Raw genomic sequence first — 17603 nt, 5'->3', positions numbered from 1 at the left:
TAACCTTATCGATGTTGATCATCATGTATCTAATTTCTTCATTGCCATTGTTGATGGTGAGAGCTTTGTGCTCTAATCTTCATGTTAGCCATGAGTATTTATGCAATGAAAGATCAATCATCCTAATCACCTGTTGTATGCAGACTTTGTACCTGTTCTTTTCATCCTAATTGTTTTACATAATTTGACCTTATATGTGGATATAGATACATTTAATTAAAGTCTTGTACAACATAATTTGCAGGGGACCATTTCTCTTGTTTAAGAAAGGAATTGTAAATCACGTGCTCAACCAATGGTTTAAACCCTAATGACGAAATCAGCATAGAGACGCAGTTCATGAAAGCATTATAAGAAAAAAAAAAAAAGGTTAAGTATTCAGAGCTTTGGGGAAAAAGAAAATCACTTCATAAGCATGTCAAATTACTCGGGATCCAGAAAAGATATTGGATATATAGTTATTTTCTTTCTTTGGACTCTTCAATGAACATTAGAACATACTAAATGTAAACAAACAATCTTACTACAAATAACTTTCTAAGAATTTACTTGACAGATAATCCCACAAAGAATTGGATTTCAAATTCGCTAAACAACTGAAAGAGATGAAGACAAATATATGAATACAAATATAACAGTATCTCACCTCCTCCATGGCGTGTGACGGGGTAATGGATACGAAGAGATCTTGCAAAGTGAAGAACTTTTATGAACAAAGAATAGTTGGGTTTCAATGGAGAGATTAAGGAGTCAGAAGAGTGGGGACATTTTGCGTTTATCCAGGGTGAGAAGAAAAGAACATTTGAGTTTCCATCCCTTCGTAATCTCTCCACTTTTCATTTTCTTTAACGTCTAATTAAATTACCCAATTATTGCTAATTAAATGTCATTTATGGTGTGGTGTACAATTCAAAATGGGCGTGGAATTGGTTAATTAATTCACCCCATATGAAAAGACCGATTACTCCTATTCAAAGGTGGTAAGCAACATTTTAATTTAAGGACAATATCGGTAGTAAGAATTTACAATGGCGTAAAAAGACCAAGTACTCCTCATTAATAAATATCTAAGTATGTGATTTAATTATTCATCCAGGGGTATTATGTGTAAGAAAAATACCCGGATGAATTTAAGAGTCCATGTTAGTTATAGGAGATACTACTAGTAGAGATTAATAATAATGCCAACGACTACGCGCACGTATATTATGAATTAATTAATACACTGTATATATTAACTAATAAACATGTACATGATAACATTTAAATAAGTGCACGTGTTTGATATATCACACGATATATATATAGGCCCGATCTTAGAAGTACATACTTATTTTAAAATTAAAATAAGTACGTAAGTAAAACATCATCTAGAAAATGAATTTATCTCTAATTTTTTGTGGGTATTACCTACATACCATAAAAATTATCTCCACAAAATTTGAGCTCATTTGGAAACCTCTAACCTAACTAAAAATTATTATCATCTTTAAAAATAAATCTAACGGTCCATAAAATAGTATTTTTGCAATCACCTTTTGCCTAAGTTAGAGATTTCCAAATGAGTTGAAATTTTGTAGAGATGATGTTTATAGGGAGTAGATGATATCTACAAAAAATTAGGTTTGAATTCATTTTTTATGTGAAGTTTTACTTACGTACTTATTTTAACTTAAAATAAGTACATAGACTTATTTTAACTTAAAATAAGTATGTACTTCTAAGATCCGGCATATATATATGATAATGAATGTATGCAATGCTAACAATTATTGTAGTACATAGACTTATTCTACATGTTAAAATTTAGTATGTGATATATATTTATATATAACATATGTATGTACATATAGTATAATATACTTGTGTTGGATTTGAAATGCAAGTTAATACACACATACGTACAATTTATAAGATGCATTTAAAGTTTTTAGAAAATTTTCAAAGATTATTGAATTTAGGACCATTACAAATGTTATATATCGGTTACGTAATTAAAAACGTAATTTTAGTAATAATAATGTATAATCCGAGAATGAATCAAAACCCAAACTGGAACCAACTTAATTAATGGGTATAGTTCCGGGTTTTCTAAATATAAGAAAAAAAAACAAAAGAACGGAAGCTGATAGGAACCGTTAAAAATAGAACAAAATCTGAAACCAGTAAGAATTGAACCAAAACCAACCCATGAACACCCCTACGTGGGCACTGAGCACCACACGTTAATATATCGGGATTTAGCATCTAGGTTAAGTAATAAGGCAGAGCGTGGATGCCTTGACATTGGTTAATATTGGATGCAAAGAAATAGATTGACCGTGATAGAAAGTTGTAAGAAGCAGAGTAAACTTCCGTGAATTAAGTTGGAGTCCGATTTTGTGGACAGACTTTTCCACAAATAGTACTTTATTATTGGTCAAAACTATTTTCGGGCAGCTTAACAGTTTTTTTGGGCAGTGAAACAGTATTTTCGGGCAGCCACTCCACCAATCACCAGCTGAGGTCTTGTGGACAGCACAAACAGTTGTCTGTCCACAAACATATTCTCATTAAGTTGTGCAGAATAACTTTGTGGACATGCTACTATTTCCTGTCCACAAGATAGCAAATGCTGATTGGTGGAGTTGGTGTCCGAGAAAAATGTTTATGTGTCAGAAAATGGTTTGGACTAATAATGAGAAGTTGATGTTTGTGGACAAGCATGACCACACATTCGCTCTCTAAGGCCGAGTCCAATGGTATTCACTCTGCATCTCTAAAAACATACTGTAACAGTACTTTAAGGATAGAAAGTACGTTTTTGACACCCAATGGTTTGGACATCCTACGCCACTTCAACTGGCATAGTTTGAAATCATCATACTTATTACCCCCACTTCAATAGTTTGGTGGGGACACATGCAATTCCACTCAGTTCAACTTGCGCTAAATGGCATAAATTTTTTTATGTGCCACTTCAAGTGGCGCCATTTGATTTTTTTTCAATTCCACTCCATTTCAATTGGCGCAGAACGAACTCTCCATTCCTCAATATTATTGTCTATATATAGAGAGTAAAATGAAGATAGAAAGTAACAACCACCACTTTTGAAGGAATAGAGCCTAATAAGTTGTGTATATACAGAACTCTTAATTACAAACCCGGGTAGGTCCACGTTTCGATATATCGTAATATCTCGTGGGAAGATTTCGTATTCCAGCTGCCTACTAATAAGTTTGTAAAGTACAAATTCCAGCAAAACAGAAAAAGATGAATTCAGGATTCGGCATCGGGATAGTTGGAGTCCTTATACTCTTTCACGCCGCTTATTCTACCATTCAATGTACACTCTCTCTCTTTCCATTCAAAAGATTTCTATGTCTATTAATAAATTTTAACTATTCTTATTATTATATTATTATTTTTGTTTTGTAGATAGAACTCTTTTGAAAATACTGGAGGAAGAGTTTTCTTCACCACCTTTTCAGGTGGTGCTTGAATTGATACTTGGATTGGTTTTCTGTTTGTGGGCTGCGTTGACTGTGCCTGGGAAGTTTCTTTCCATACAACCTGATTCTGATGAAAACAGGTTTTTATATTACCATGTCTTTCATCATTTGTTATTTTTATATATTATGTGGAAATCAAGTGTTTAATATTGAAAGTACAAGTCCCTTAGCCCGATCATCACATTATGGACTCCCATCTAAACACAAATGCCTCAAAAGGTATATATGTACTTTCGACCAGAAACATAAAAGAGTTTTGATGGCCAACACAACTTTCTCCATAGGCGTTGTTGCTCCCTCAAAGTGTTTTTGATTCCTCTCCAACCAGATGCCCCACATAATTGCAAAAGCCAACATGCTCCAAAGTCATCTTCCCTTCTTAGAGTGGACTCCTAAATCCCATGAGGCTAATAACATTGTCAACGAAACCGGACAAACCCAAGAATCCCCCGACTCTAGAATAAAATGACATCAAACCCGCCATGGAAAAGGACAAAACAATAGATTCCCCATCCCTTAAACACAACGGACTAAAGTTGACAAAGACTTCTTTGACACGTCTTTTTATGAGATTATCAATAGTCAAGATTTTACTAAGAGATGCACACCAAACAAAAAAGGCAATTTTTGACGGAACTTTAGAACCCCATATAACATGACTAGGAAATTTAGGAAGGGCAATAAGATCATGGCGGGGAATTAGTGAACGAAGCTTAAAGTAAAAAGAAGAAATAGAAGAAAATCTCCTTTTTTGGTCAATAGACCAAAGTCTCTTATCTTTGTCCAGTCCCACAAAAGAAATGGAGTCTAACATCATCGTGAGAGCAACCACACTCACTATATCTCTATCAGAGAGAGTAATTTGAATACCCAGGTCCTAAGCAATAAAACCATTGTGTACCCTCATGAACAATCGAATTCGTAGGTTCCTTAAGTCAAAAACGGCATATAATCCAGGGAAAATGTGTGACAGAGGCCTCTCGTCTAGCCATATATCCTCCCAAAAGCGGATGCTATCACTTTTGCCCAAATCAAATCTAATATGTTTGTAGAACGCCTCTCCCACTCTCTAAACACCTTTCCAAATACCACAGCCGTAAGGTATGGCCACTTGACCACTCTTCCACCCAAACCATATTCTCCAAACCTAGACACAATCACCTTCCTCGAAAGGCTCTCCCTTTCCTCTCCGAACCTCCAAAGCCTTATCCTAGCCAAACAAAATTAAACTTCCGTAAACTTCTAATACCTAAACCACCTTCCTGTCTAAAAAGACACACCTTCTCCCAACTAACCAAATGAAACCTATGCCTCTCCTCACTGTCATCTCAAAGAAATAAGAATCATTCTACTCAGTATGTGTGAATTTGTGGAAGTGGTCAATTATGCTCTTATGTACAGTGTACTAATATGGTGCTTTTTTCGAGCCGTGCCATGAACAATTTTAAGGTTGGGTAAGGAACTTTTTACTTCTTCCTTCACATGGTCGAAATTAGTGAAACTTTAAATGGATGGCGAATGGCTTCCATTGACCCATCATTATGATCAAGCTCCTAATTCTTCTAAGGGCTAAGCGTTGAAGGAGCTTAGTATGGATCAAGATATGAAAGATGTGTTGCCAATCTATGGCATTTAGTGATTCACCCAAACATTAAGATGTGTTGCCGATCTATGGCATTTTGTAGTTCACCCAAACAAATGTTTGAGGATATATATGAGTACGGTTGACACTTTCCCTCCTTGCAGTCAAACCTTTTGCCAACTGTTACGCAAAAATATCACCGGCAAGTGTTTCTTTTAGGTTGATCATACACTTTTGGGTGTGTTCATATCATAGTCCTTTCTGCAATGTGATCTTTCTTCAACACTTTTAAGTGATGAATGATGAGATATATGATCTTGCTTTCGACTTTTGGATTGTCCATGCTGACTTGGCTTGTGTTTTGTTCCTTTTGTTTTGTTTTTAATTTATTCTAGTGAGATGCATCAACCTATTTTTCTTGGACGTATATGGTTCTTAGTACAATAATTGCTTCAACAACAATGAAGAACAAAAGAGGAAAATGGGTGGTGTGTTGAAACCAAATAAAAAACTATACTTACTGAACTGAGAAAAACCTATGCCTGTTTTTTTCTGTGCACACCAGTATCCTAAATTTTTAAAAAAAAACTTAGGCTTCACATTATGACCACAACCTTTTCCACCCCAATACTTCATCATATTAAATCAGTTAGTAAAATTATATTCCGTTGTCAGTTTCTGAAACAGCCAAAAAAAATCTGAAACATTTATTATTTTATTGCTATGATTGGTGATCCCAAAAGAGAAGTAAAATAGCAAAGAGTAAAGAGGCTCAGTTACTGCATCTTCATTGTTAAGCTTCAGTATCTTTCTCATCTTGACTATGCTGTTCATCCTTGCTACCATTACTGTTATGCTGCAGCCATCTTCAATTGGGCATTTTATTGTCACACATTGTGTTAGCAGATCATCAGTGCACTTTCACTTGCAGCCCTGTAACTATTAGTGGATTTTCCTATGCATGTTTCACTACCCATCACACTCGTGCAGCATTATCTTTAGATCAACTAAAAGTTAGCTGATAAAAATTCAGTGATAAAAATTAATGTATCTGAAAAAGGGAAAGTTGGTGTATCCAATGAAAGCTTTAGGTGTTCTAACTTCTAAGTTTTTTATAGAGTTTTGAGAAAGACCTTTGATTACCTTTTGGTTAGCTGGTATGGACTCTTTTTTCCTGCACACTGGGAAATGGATTCTGGGTAGGGCAGGGAATCGGTCGGGTTAACCCGATATCCGATCCGACCGAAACCCGCATATTGTGGGTTTGGTATATATTAGTAGTCCGATTAATTTTTGGGGTTCGGGTGAGTGATTGCTAATACTGTAGGGTTTGCATTCGGATTCGGTTTTACCAAAAAATTGAATAACCAGATTATATCCGAAATGGAAAAACTTTATTATAGAATATGGATTACAAAAAGTGTACTAAGGGCTATTATTGGAAAATACTCCCATAGATTCAGCCGATTTAATGAACTTACCAGCCTAAAAGGTCTTCTTTATGATAAGTTTAAAGGTTTCCTTATCTCTTCACCTTCATCACCCATGCCAATGGCGGCTAGATCTGTTGAAGATTTCTATGTTCTTACAATTTCGTCTCCCCATTCTAATAGAAAGATAAAAATGTATTTCTATGTGTTTGGATATGTATTTCATGTTGTTTTTTGGTTTTTGGGTTCTATTTTGAGATGCCAATGAAAGATCTTGATGGAGGAAGCAATTATCTGAATCAACCCGATAACCTGGTATTGATTTCGGTTTCAGAATCGGTAGGGAAGTTGTGACCCGAGTCGCGTTTGGGTACACCCCAATCCGGTCTGAATTTGACTTGTTCCCTGCCCTAATTCTGGGCTGTAAGGTTTTGCTCAGTCATACTTGTTTTGGAAGAAGAGGCTCTGCTAGATTCTGACAATCCAAGTTGTAAGAACCCTGATTAAAGCTTAGGTACGTAAAATATCCTAGAAAATGAAGTGGTCTTGAAGGTATGAATCCCACAGTAAGATTTTTGCAAATCTTTTGTTGGATAAAGGAAGTGAGCTATGGGATTTTCCAGAAAATTAAGGGAAGCATTGGGAGGTAGGACTAGTAGACTTATAGTATTGAGATGACTCAGGAGTAAAAGTGGAATTTGAAGGAATTGGGCACGTTTAAAGTAAGTTGATGTATTTCAATGAATTGTGGGAAGTTTCAGTGTGATAGATTCGTCTTGAAAATTTTAAGTGTGTTTTAATGGGTTTCCTAGGAAATTCAGGCGGAATTGGAATCCCATGCAAGAAACCAGGGTTTTTCTGCCCTAAATGTTAATGGAGAGAAGTGGGTGATGCCACGTTGATAAAATGGTATCTTTTGGGTGGAAATCAGTGATAGAGTAAATGTTTATTGCAATGATAAAGTATGGTTTCCTCTCTCTCATTTCAACCCAAATCATTGGGGGAGGGAGGGCGGGGGATGCAGAATTTTTCTAAGTCCAGCCTAGGTAGGATTAGGTGTCAGAAATCCAACTAAGATTAGGCAACCAAATGGTAGATGGAAATGGATGTGGGAATCAGCCCATCTTCTTGGATTTCCTAAGAAATGGGTAGCATCCAAACATACAATAAGAATTTAGATGGAAATATTGATTGGTTCTGTAGAGTATTTAAAATGAAGGAATGACTTTTAAAGTAAATGAGAGGTTCAAGGAAGTGAAATTTTGAATTCATGGCCTGTATTGTGATATTTGTTTCGTTCTACAGTGTTAATGAAGCTCCATTCAGGGCGATGAATTAGGGAATCTTCAATTAGAAGTCTCATTTATGGAGATGGGTGATGGCCATGAAGCTCATATGTATCAATTAGTCACCTGGCACATGTTTCTTCACACAAAACTGAAAGCACCACACTTTATAGGGCCATGCTTGGCAAGTGGCGGGTTTACGAAGGAGAATGATAGCTTTTGGAGTGAGGACGGGATATTAATGTTTGGTAGTAGGGCACTTAGATAGTAGCTTTTTTTCGCCTCCACCCTTAGGTATGTGTTGGAGTCATTAGTTGAGGTAGTTTAACAAATGAGAAGGTGAAAACTACTAATATTTCAATTTCTCTCCCGTAAAAACATGCTCCTTATTGAGCTGTGCTACACTCATAAATTTATGCCTTGAAACCTAAGTTGCATTGACCCAAATAGGTGTGTCCGTGTTTGACACGGATACAAAGTGTCTGACACGGCAAAATATCAAATATTGAGCTAAATCACATACAAAATGTGTCTGATATCTGTCAAAATATCAAATATTGAGGTAAATCACATACAAAATGTGTCTGATATCTGTCCGACACGGATACGAAGTGTCTGACACTGCAAAATATCCAAAATTGAGGTAAATCACATACAAAATGTGTCTGATATGTGTCCGACATGGACATGTGGATACGCATCCGACACGGATTTTTTTCATAATATTGCTTGCCCATATGTGTTATAATTTGAAACATTATTACATGGATGCACATCGCATCATTGATTTCATTTGAAAATCTTGATGAAAGCCTCTTCAATTCATAGATGGAAAAAAATATGGCATTTGAAACTAAGAAAGTCAAGAGATGCTCACTTTCCATATGCTCAATTTTTCCTTGCCATGCGCATATTTCTTTTTTCCATCTGTCATCAACACTTTTTCTTCACATCTAATGCCCATCCTACTCCCACTTATAATGCCAATCCCACTCTACTGACAACGATAGTGACTGTATCCTAATGAGGAAAAAACCATTTGAAATCTCGCTTTGTGAAAGTGGTTTGGTTCTAGACTTCTAGTTCCTTTCATCTTTTAGGTGCCATGCCCACCTTTGTGGAAAGTGTTACCATGTCTTTAGCTGTTGGTCATGTCCTAACCTCTCTCCTATCCAGCGATTGTTTTGAAAGTCTTGTTTCATGTCATCTGTTGGTGTGTATGGTTCGAAAGGTCCAATGTATATCGTTCAGAGATATTGGTATCACTACCACAAATGGATCTAGTTACTTTTAGTAACGGTAAATGTGACACAGGCTATTGTGAGCTTAAATGTTGTATTTATATTACCATTTCATGAGACACCACTCATATATAACTATATTGGCTTTGGTAGGGCCAACAATCTGAACAAAGGTACAATTGGCCCGGTTCAGATCAGCCTGTGTGCGAGTTCATCAAAACTCCTCAATGGTTGAATGGATGCTGTCTTTCGTTGTGGGTGAGCAACTGAGCAATACTAATAGGGTGCTTATATTTTTTGTTCTGTGGGTGCGAATTACTGTGCCCAAATGAATCTTAAGATGCTATTATCAAGAAATATTCCCACCCCCCATTATTATTATTATTACTATTATCTGGAGTTTTCTGAGGAAATCTGTTTTACAGGTTAGTGTCTTAAGTTGTTCCTGTGGACATGAGGTTTTGCTTATATATTTTTTCTTGCTTTTCTCATTCTCTAGTATTGTGCCATTGATGCTTGAAGATATTTGAATAAAGGACCACCTTTTCTTGAGTTGATTGGATCTCTGACAGCAGGATATTATATTTGCAAATGCAGGATAGTTTCTTTACCAGAAAATCTGGACTTCATGATCTTTAATCATCGTGGTAGAGCATTTCCTACAGTTATGGATGCTAAGCTGAAATGTTAAGAACCTGCGTCAATCATTGGAAAAGGAAAGCTTTTGCATCGAGGTTGAAAGTTGTACCTTTAGGAATTTGGAGTATCTGCGCTCTTGCAGATTTTTGGTGTATTTCTCAAGGTTTAATGCACCTTAGTCCCTCCGCCTGCTCTATATAGTACATTTTGTTTCTCTTAAGAAGTTCCTTTACAGCTTGTCTCTGTAGACTATTTCTGTTTAAATTTGTGATATTTTCCTTTTTCTCAGAATGGAATGGTAACTTAGACAGAATTTTGTTTTCCAATGGATACCCTTTCAATTTTGGTAAATCTGTTGTATTGAGTATGTTGGCAATCTTGGTGCAGCGAATTTTTAATGGATATGTCGTTCTTATGTCAGTTGTTTTACACTCGTCAGGTCACAATCCTGGAGCATTTCTCATTCATGATCAGAGTAATTAATCTTTTGCATGCATATTCACGTTTGTGAAAGGATGTTCTCAAGCAATATAAGAGCTCTTCACAGTAGTTTTGGCTTGCCGGGCAGTACCATAGGAAACTTGCCACCATTCTGAATGTCTTTGGGTTATATTGATTTGAGCATCTGACCCCCATTGAAGACCCTGCTACCCCCTATGGGAAAGGTTGTTCTTGGTAATCCAAAACAAGAAATATTTTAGGGAGCCATTTTGAACAGGAAGCTCTTTGAAATTTCTCACCCAAATAACCTTGGAGGGTTTGCTGACCGTGCATATATTTCAAATAACTCGACCAACAGAAAGCCTAGAACATGATAAATATCGCGGGTAATTCCTATGCAATTTTCTACTTTGAAAATTGCAGCCTCACGTGTGTTTTGGGTAAAGGGTATCCTTTCCTAGTCGTAACTTTACTCAAGTGATTTAGTAGAGAATTCTGCTTATAACCAGTTTTTCACTGAGGCGGACAATTCAGTAGTATTTGACCAAGAATTAGGGTGCCCACGCAAATGAGCACCTTGTGAAGAGATGCTTAGAGAGTGCACTTTGTTCATGAAAGCATGGAGTAAATTCTCATTCCTAGCCTGCAGCGAACAAGTCAAGCTTTATGACTGCCATTACGGGGCAAAGATGGGTTTCCCTTTTCTTTTATTTTTTTTAGGAAATAAGCCCATGGTTTTCGTTTTATATAATTAATTGTTTTCTGTAGTCTCTTAATAGCAACATGTTGTGCTCAATTTGCTACAAGAATTTTACACATTTAGACCCAAGAGCTGGATTGTCCCTTAAGATGTGTTCGAAGGCACTAGCCATTAGGTTACTGTTCTAAGGAGCTGGGATATTCCTAGAAATTTCTTGGACGCATTCTAGAAGGTTAGCTAGCTACTAGCTAGGATGGTTAGATACAAGATATATATTAGTACAGTACTAGTATATGAAGGGGTAAGAACTTCGTTTGTAATCATCGAGCTTAATAAGTGATGCAAGTTCTCCTGTGTGTCAAATTAGTTGGACATCTTAGCAGACTCGGTGAGGTTGAGGACTTGAGGCTCTTGGGTGACGACTGAGTGTTCACTTGAGTGCAGCACAGCCTATTCCAGAAAAAATTTGTCAAGTCCGCAGAAACATGTCTCTCTGTATGAAATGTGTGGGTGACTTTTTTGTAGCACTTTTTGGACTCTGTGACGTAAATCAACGGGTTATGATGGTCCAAATTGTTTTATTGGCTACAATATCTAAATTGGAGTATCATAACCCATGATCGAGCTAATTGAGAAGACTGTACATGAAATCTTTTCATTAAAACCCATTTTAATTTAGATATATATAGCCTTAGAAGTTAGAATCCTTAAAACAAGCTTGTGTGTGTTTCTTTTTAGCTGGTAATACAAAAATATGTTGATTTTTGTGTAAAGGTGCATGCCATTAGATATGTGATCCTTCCAGTCGTCACAGCACAATGAGAGCAGATACGATACAATTTTCTCAAGTTTCAGTGAGGTTGAGGACTTGAGGCTTTTGGGTGACGACTGAGTGTTCACTTAGGCGATCGGTGATGGTTCTAGAGAGATGTGCAATATCATAGGAAACTAAACAGTCATCAGTCGTCACAGGATCTTGTGGGCAGATATAATTTTCAAGTTTCAGTGACTTTAAGAACTCATTTGGTAGCTATGATGAAGCAATTGTCTAAGGCAAAATATATAAGGTAAAAATCTTGTTGGATACATTAAGGAGATATCAGATGATATTCTTGGATTAGCCTATGGTTGTTGTGAATGTGGGTGTTTTCTCTATGATTTTGAGAAAGCAGAGAAACACCTAAGGAAAGACCATCCCATTTTAAGGGATAAACTTCTCTTTGGCGGCAAATGACAGAAGTTTAGGCGGTGTCATTATCTTTGATACATGTAGTCAAGGGGTTTAATCCATTTCGTATTTGTAAGGTTCTTAGCCTAGTATGTTTGTTGTACCATTAATGATCATACTCTGAGGGAGGTATACAACTCTTTGATGTTTAATGCACAGTTAGGGGTGGCCTTAACCTGCACCTTATTCAAAAAAAAAAAAAAAAAAAAAATTGCCCTCTTCTGTTTTACATTAAGTAGGGCCTGAGTTATTTTGAAACAACCATTGTAGTTTTGTACTTTTGTAGTTGATATGACCGACCAGTTGGGAGGCTGTATTACCAGTCAGTAGTAGCATGTGATTTCAGTCAGATTGAGTTCGTGTCCCTCTGGCCTTAGATACATGAACGTCCTCAGGAAATCCTGCTGCATGTTCAATTAGCTCGCAGTGTAAAATATTTGTTGGGAAAGTCATCCAGCTACGAAGCCTACGCTATTAGATATTTAGATGCCAATATGTCATTGCTTTGAAAGAATTTACTGGAGGTCGACAAGTCATGAAGAAAAGAAAACTTTGAATGGTAATCAAATTTTCATCCTAATGCACGAAACGTACGTTCCGTCCTTCTGGCTATAGTTAAGACAAGGTGCATGCATGTTTTCATCTCATCTTACTTCAATGACAAGACTTGACAAATGTTTCTATCTAGACATCTCAACACTAAAGAACCTCTCTTAATTTTTCTCTCTAGCTCCAGGTACCATAAAAGCATAAACTACATCTCAATCTTACCAACAGACGAACGCGTACATCTCTTTGCTCACACAGACTTAATTACGAGCCTGTTTTTATGAATGAAGGGACAGAGTCTGCTTCCAACTTAATTGGTTTAACATGGCTTCAAGTGGGACTGTTTACAAGTTTCTGATTTGATAGGACTTCATCAATTCTTTTCTCCACTTGTACTTCTTGTAGGTCCTCAAGTATGGACGTTGATCGGAGACAAGGCAGTCCATGTTCAAGTCACTGGTCCTCTGGTCCACATGTTTTGCATTCGTCTTGCTTAAAGCGAGGTTACGTCTTGACTTCAACGATATCAAGGAGCATGTACACTACTGTTTTATGAATTGCACAGGCAGAGCATGAGTTTAAACACATTACAGATAACATATGAGTTTTTAAGATTTCAAAAGAATTGATAACATTTCAACTGCAGATTTAAAAAGAGTTGAGAGTAGAAGTGTTATAATTAAGTTTTATGATGAAGCTGGAGCAGTTGAGAAGTTTCCATCCCAAGTTCAAAAGTTCTGGACTCAGAAAATAAAATAAAAAATAATAATAATAAGAAAATAAAAAATGAAGAAAAAAAATATCAAGGAAAACAATGTGTTATAGCAAGCCAAATGCATTTGTCAGGGATAGGATGATTGTCGATAGATTAGTACGTACTACTTATAGTTACATAAATATGTTTAGCCACATATTTATTATGAAAGGAGCTGGCCGGTTTTGTGAAATCTGTTGCCAATTCATTTATTACTTTGAAGTCTTTAGGGGAAGATTTATAATGAAGACAACAAAAGGACCCCCACTTCGAATAGGCTCTTTCGTTTCGTTTTTTTAGATGTGATTTATTACCTTGTTTGATTGTACTATCAAAGGACATGTAATGATAGAGGAGGACGCAACTGGGAACACATTTTGTACGATTTTCTTGAGCAATACAGGTCCGTCTGCCCTAGCTTAATGGCTTAATTCTAAAAAAAAACAAAAACTATCAAAGGACATTGTAGTCCCTGTACATTGGTGGTACATACTGTCTTCTTTTCTAGTAGTGTCGCTTAAATGCAGTTTTTAGAGGAAAGCCTTCGATCCATATCACATTAATCACACTAGAAATGTACAAAATATGTACGACTAACTAACAGATATCCGAGTAACGCTGTATAAGCTAAAATAATTCAAATAGATACACAAGCAAACAAAAGGCATATGCACTAAAGAAGTTTAGTTAATTGTTTCATCATTGTTCAGATGTACTGAAACAGTTGAAGAATTATGAAGTACATTTCTATGCTTCTATACAGGGCGAGTGCTGATCTAGTTCACTTAGAAAACAAGCTAATAAGCACCTTATTCCACCTTTAGATAGTAGAGCTTCTGCTCTTGTAGAGATGGATAGGTTGGGGACTTTGTATTTACGAGGGTAATCAATAAAGGTTGAGGTTTGCCTAAACCTCTAGCTTCGTAAAAACAAAAATTATTTGTGGACCATCCCCTCATGGTCAAAATATCTTTTTTGAAAACCTCTAGCTTTTTGCCAGATGAAACGTGTTCCTAGATGCTTTTTTCATTCATTTATCAATCAGTAGGCCTTCCTATATATCAGGCCGTTTGCTGGACTAGCTAGTTACCTACCTGCACAACATGTGGCACTAATTTAGAATGTGGATCATCAATGTTCAAGGTCGAAAGTATCTTGTGTCGATCAATTAGTTGTGGTCCTAGATGCTCTTTCCTGATGCACTTTTCCCTATCTAATTACCACTTCTAGTTATCTCGATCATCTGGCTAATGTTAGTTAGTCATGTGTCCATTGCACTTTTATAACTAGTCAGGTATACAAGAAACCAAGGGACCCTACTTTGAATGGCTTCGATCATGGTTGCTTCTTGTTAGAAATTAAAGCTTTAATCTCATCAGCTGAGTTCTGATTCTTTGGAAGTTATTGATGTAGTCTGTATATGTCTTAGTATCGCTATTAGTATGTGATATCTTTGATTCGAGATGTCCATCATGAGTCTGCTTCCAGTTATATGAGAACGTCTCCATGGACTACAATGGAAGAGTTAATTAAGATTGGTTTTTAGCATTGTGACGAGAAGTAATGAATAGTAATTTCATATGGAATGAAGATCTAAAGATGTATACTGTGTTGTCTCTCTAGAGCTGTAGTTTGAAGCACCCGAAATAGATTCTAACTAGAACTTGATTGTTTACCTTGAAAGCGAGAGTTGACGTCCCTCAACAATTTCTACTTCTAGGCTCTAGCTTTAATTTGTTAGCAATAATGAGGATATATATTGTCTACACACATGTTTGAAAGAACACGTACAGTACTACGACTGCTGGCCTGAGGTAAAGAAACCATAAGGGGAAGGTCAAAATCCATGTTTATTCAGCCGGAGACAGATATATGGTCGATCGAACAATAATGCTGCAAGTCTGCAATGTCAGGGCTGGAATGAACATCTTTTTTTCCTTAATAAATTAGAAAATTCTTCCTCAAACGTGGTTGCTTTTGGCCAGTTTGAACAGTTAATTATTGTAGTTAAGACTTTGGTTTATACTAACTGTAAATATTACTCATAGATATGTTTTCTTTCAGTATTTTAAAATTTGAGATATTGGAGATAGTTTGGCAGTTAAATTGTAGTTAAGACTTTGGTTTATCTCGATAAATATTACTCATAGATATGTTTTCTTTCAGTATTTTAAAATTTGATAATGCCAATATTTAGATGTCGAGGAGTATTTGAAATGTTTTGCAGGCATAAGGCCAGAAAGGGAATAGAAAGAGGGAAGACACCTTGCGAAAGGAAGTTGGGTCAAAGGCATTTGGAAAGACTATAAAAAGGCTGGATGATGAAGAGAGGATTCATTCAATTCAGATCACAAAAAACAGTATAAACATGAGAGAGAAAGAGTGAACCAGAGAGAAATTATAACAAACTTTATCATCAATTAATAAACACATCGCTTTTCCTCAATTCTTGAAAATCTTTCATTCATATCTACATCATGAGTTGTGCGAGTTGAAAACATTAGTTAGGATTATGTGTTCTTGGCAATCACATTGGCACCGTCTGTGTATCTAGAACAATAAAATTTCTGATTTTCTTCTTCTAAGATCCAGAATCCATAACTTTTTACAGATTTGAGTGAAGGAAGTGTGATAGAAGAGAGTGAATTCGGTTACAATGGCTCCTAAGAAGAAAGCAAACAGCAAAAGGATGGAGAACAATAATCAATCAGATACAAGAAACACAAGAGCTTCAGTAAGTCGAAGGGAGATTGAAGCAAATATGAATGTGGAGGTGTCGCTTCGGGAAGTATTGGAAAGATTGAAAGAAGTAGAGAGGCAGAATGCTATTTTACTAAAGGAGAATCAAGAAATGAAGAAAGGAGAATCAAGGTTGAATAAAAGAGGTACAAGTAACGTGGTTAGAGATTTTCAGGAGGAAGAAGAAGAGGAATGTAGTTCGAAATTGGGTAGTCATGATATGGGAAGGGCATCAATAAGAAATGAGAAAGGGGCTGAAGTATCGCCAGTAGCTGAAATGCCGATACCATAGCCCATCACTAAAGAAATGATATAAGAAATGATGTTAAAACAATTGGAAAATCAAGTGCTCGAGAAGACTTCATCGTCAATAAGGAAACTGGCGGATGATATTAGTAGGAATCCGATACATCAAAGTATCGAAATGATGCCTGTTCCGCCAAAGTTTAAACTGCCTAAGTTCACTCAATATGATGGGTCATCGGATCTGATGGACCATCTCTTCGCATACCGGCATCAGTTTTCGATATATAAGGGAACTGCATATCTAGATTCATTGTTATGCAAATCCTTTTCTTCAACTCTGAAGGGGAAGGCATTGAAGTGGTTATGTTCTTTACAAGAGGGATCAATATCATGTTATAGGGAGATTGAATAAAATTTTCTAACTAATTATGGGCATCAACGAGTGAAACCAAAGCAGGTGTCGGCTTTGTTCCAACTGAAGCAAGGAAAGAAGGAAACTCTGAAAGGGTTCTTGTCGCGATTTAAGGCAGAAGCACAATTAGTAGAACATTTGGATGAGTCAGAGATAACAGCAGTAATGGCCTTTCAGACAAGGCTCATTCCTGCATCATATATGCACAAGTATATACTTTGAAAGGATATTAAGACTCTGAGAGAACTCTATGATAAAGCCGAGAAAGACGTGCAAGTTGAAGAGGGTGTTCTATCATGAGCTTTAGTTCAACCTATATTACAAGTGTCTGAGGCAAGCAATTCGGCCAAAGAAGAGACCAATCATAAATCTGATAAGAGAAAGTTGAATGATTCTTACTCGAAATCTGAGGGTCAACCTTCACAGAAAAAGAAATTTGAAAAGTCATTAAGAGAGGAGTTGAATCCATCCAACTATATCGCTATTAATAATACATTGGAAGACATCTTGAGAAAGGTTGGGAAAGAGCCTTATTTCCAGCATCCGACTCACAAGCCTCGGGAGATAGCAGATAAACATTTCTATAATTTTCACATGGTAAAGAATCACGAGACGAACAAGTGTCTTCAATTGCTCAGGGAAGTAGATTGATTAATGAGAGATGGAAAACTCAGGGAGTTTAGAGCTGATGCTAGACCAGAGGTGGTAGTAGTGGTGATGAATGATAAGCCTTTAGGGGTGATCAATATGATATATAAGAGGGTTATCCCACAGAAGAAAATCATAAGGATAAAATTTGAAAGATATCGACAGTCAAGGAAGTGCTGGAAGTAAATGTGGAGCCGATACCAGTAGACCTTCCTC

At 36.5% G+C, this 17603-nt stretch overlaps 1 protein-coding gene across 1 annotated transcript; it reads left to right on the top strand.

Annotated features, from left to right (window-relative positions):
• Positions 1 to 3106: 3106 nt before the first annotated feature.
• On the top strand, positions 3107 to 10087 carry LOC147487517 (membrane magnesium transporter-like protein). The gene is made up of 3 exons (XM_086571701.1): positions 3107 to 3326; positions 3419 to 3572; positions 9629 to 10087. The coding sequence occupies exons 1-3, from the start codon at positions 3254 to 3256 to the stop codon at positions 9720 to 9722; spliced, it is 321 nt and encodes a 106-aa protein (XP_086427827.1). The 5' UTR covers positions 3107 to 3253; the 3' UTR covers positions 9723 to 10087.
• The last annotated feature ends 7516 nt before the right edge of the window (positions 10088 to 17603 follow it).

This window comes from Coptis chinensis, chromosome 7 (genome assembly GCF_015680905.1).
Source record: "Coptis chinensis isolate HL-2020 chromosome 7, ASM1568090v1, whole genome shotgun sequence".
NCBI classification, from domain to species: Eukaryota; Viridiplantae; Streptophyta; class Magnoliopsida; order Ranunculales; family Ranunculaceae; genus Coptis; species Coptis chinensis.
Note: the sequence above shows the minus strand (reverse complement) of the source record. Positions and strands in the feature narration are given on the sequence as shown.

Coding starts and splice junctions, on each gene's coding strand:
- LOC147487517 (XM_086571701.1), top strand. CDS start 3,254: ATGAATTCAGGATTCGGCATCGGGATAGTTGGAGTCCTTATACTCTTT. Junction 3,327..3,418: donor CGCTTATTCTACCATTCAAT/GTACACTCTCTC, acceptor TTTGTTTTGTAG/ATAGAACTCTTTTGAAAATA. Junction 3,573..9,628: donor CCTGATTCTGATGAAAACAG/GTTTTTATATTA, acceptor TTGCAAATGCAG/GATAGTTTCTTTACCAGAAA.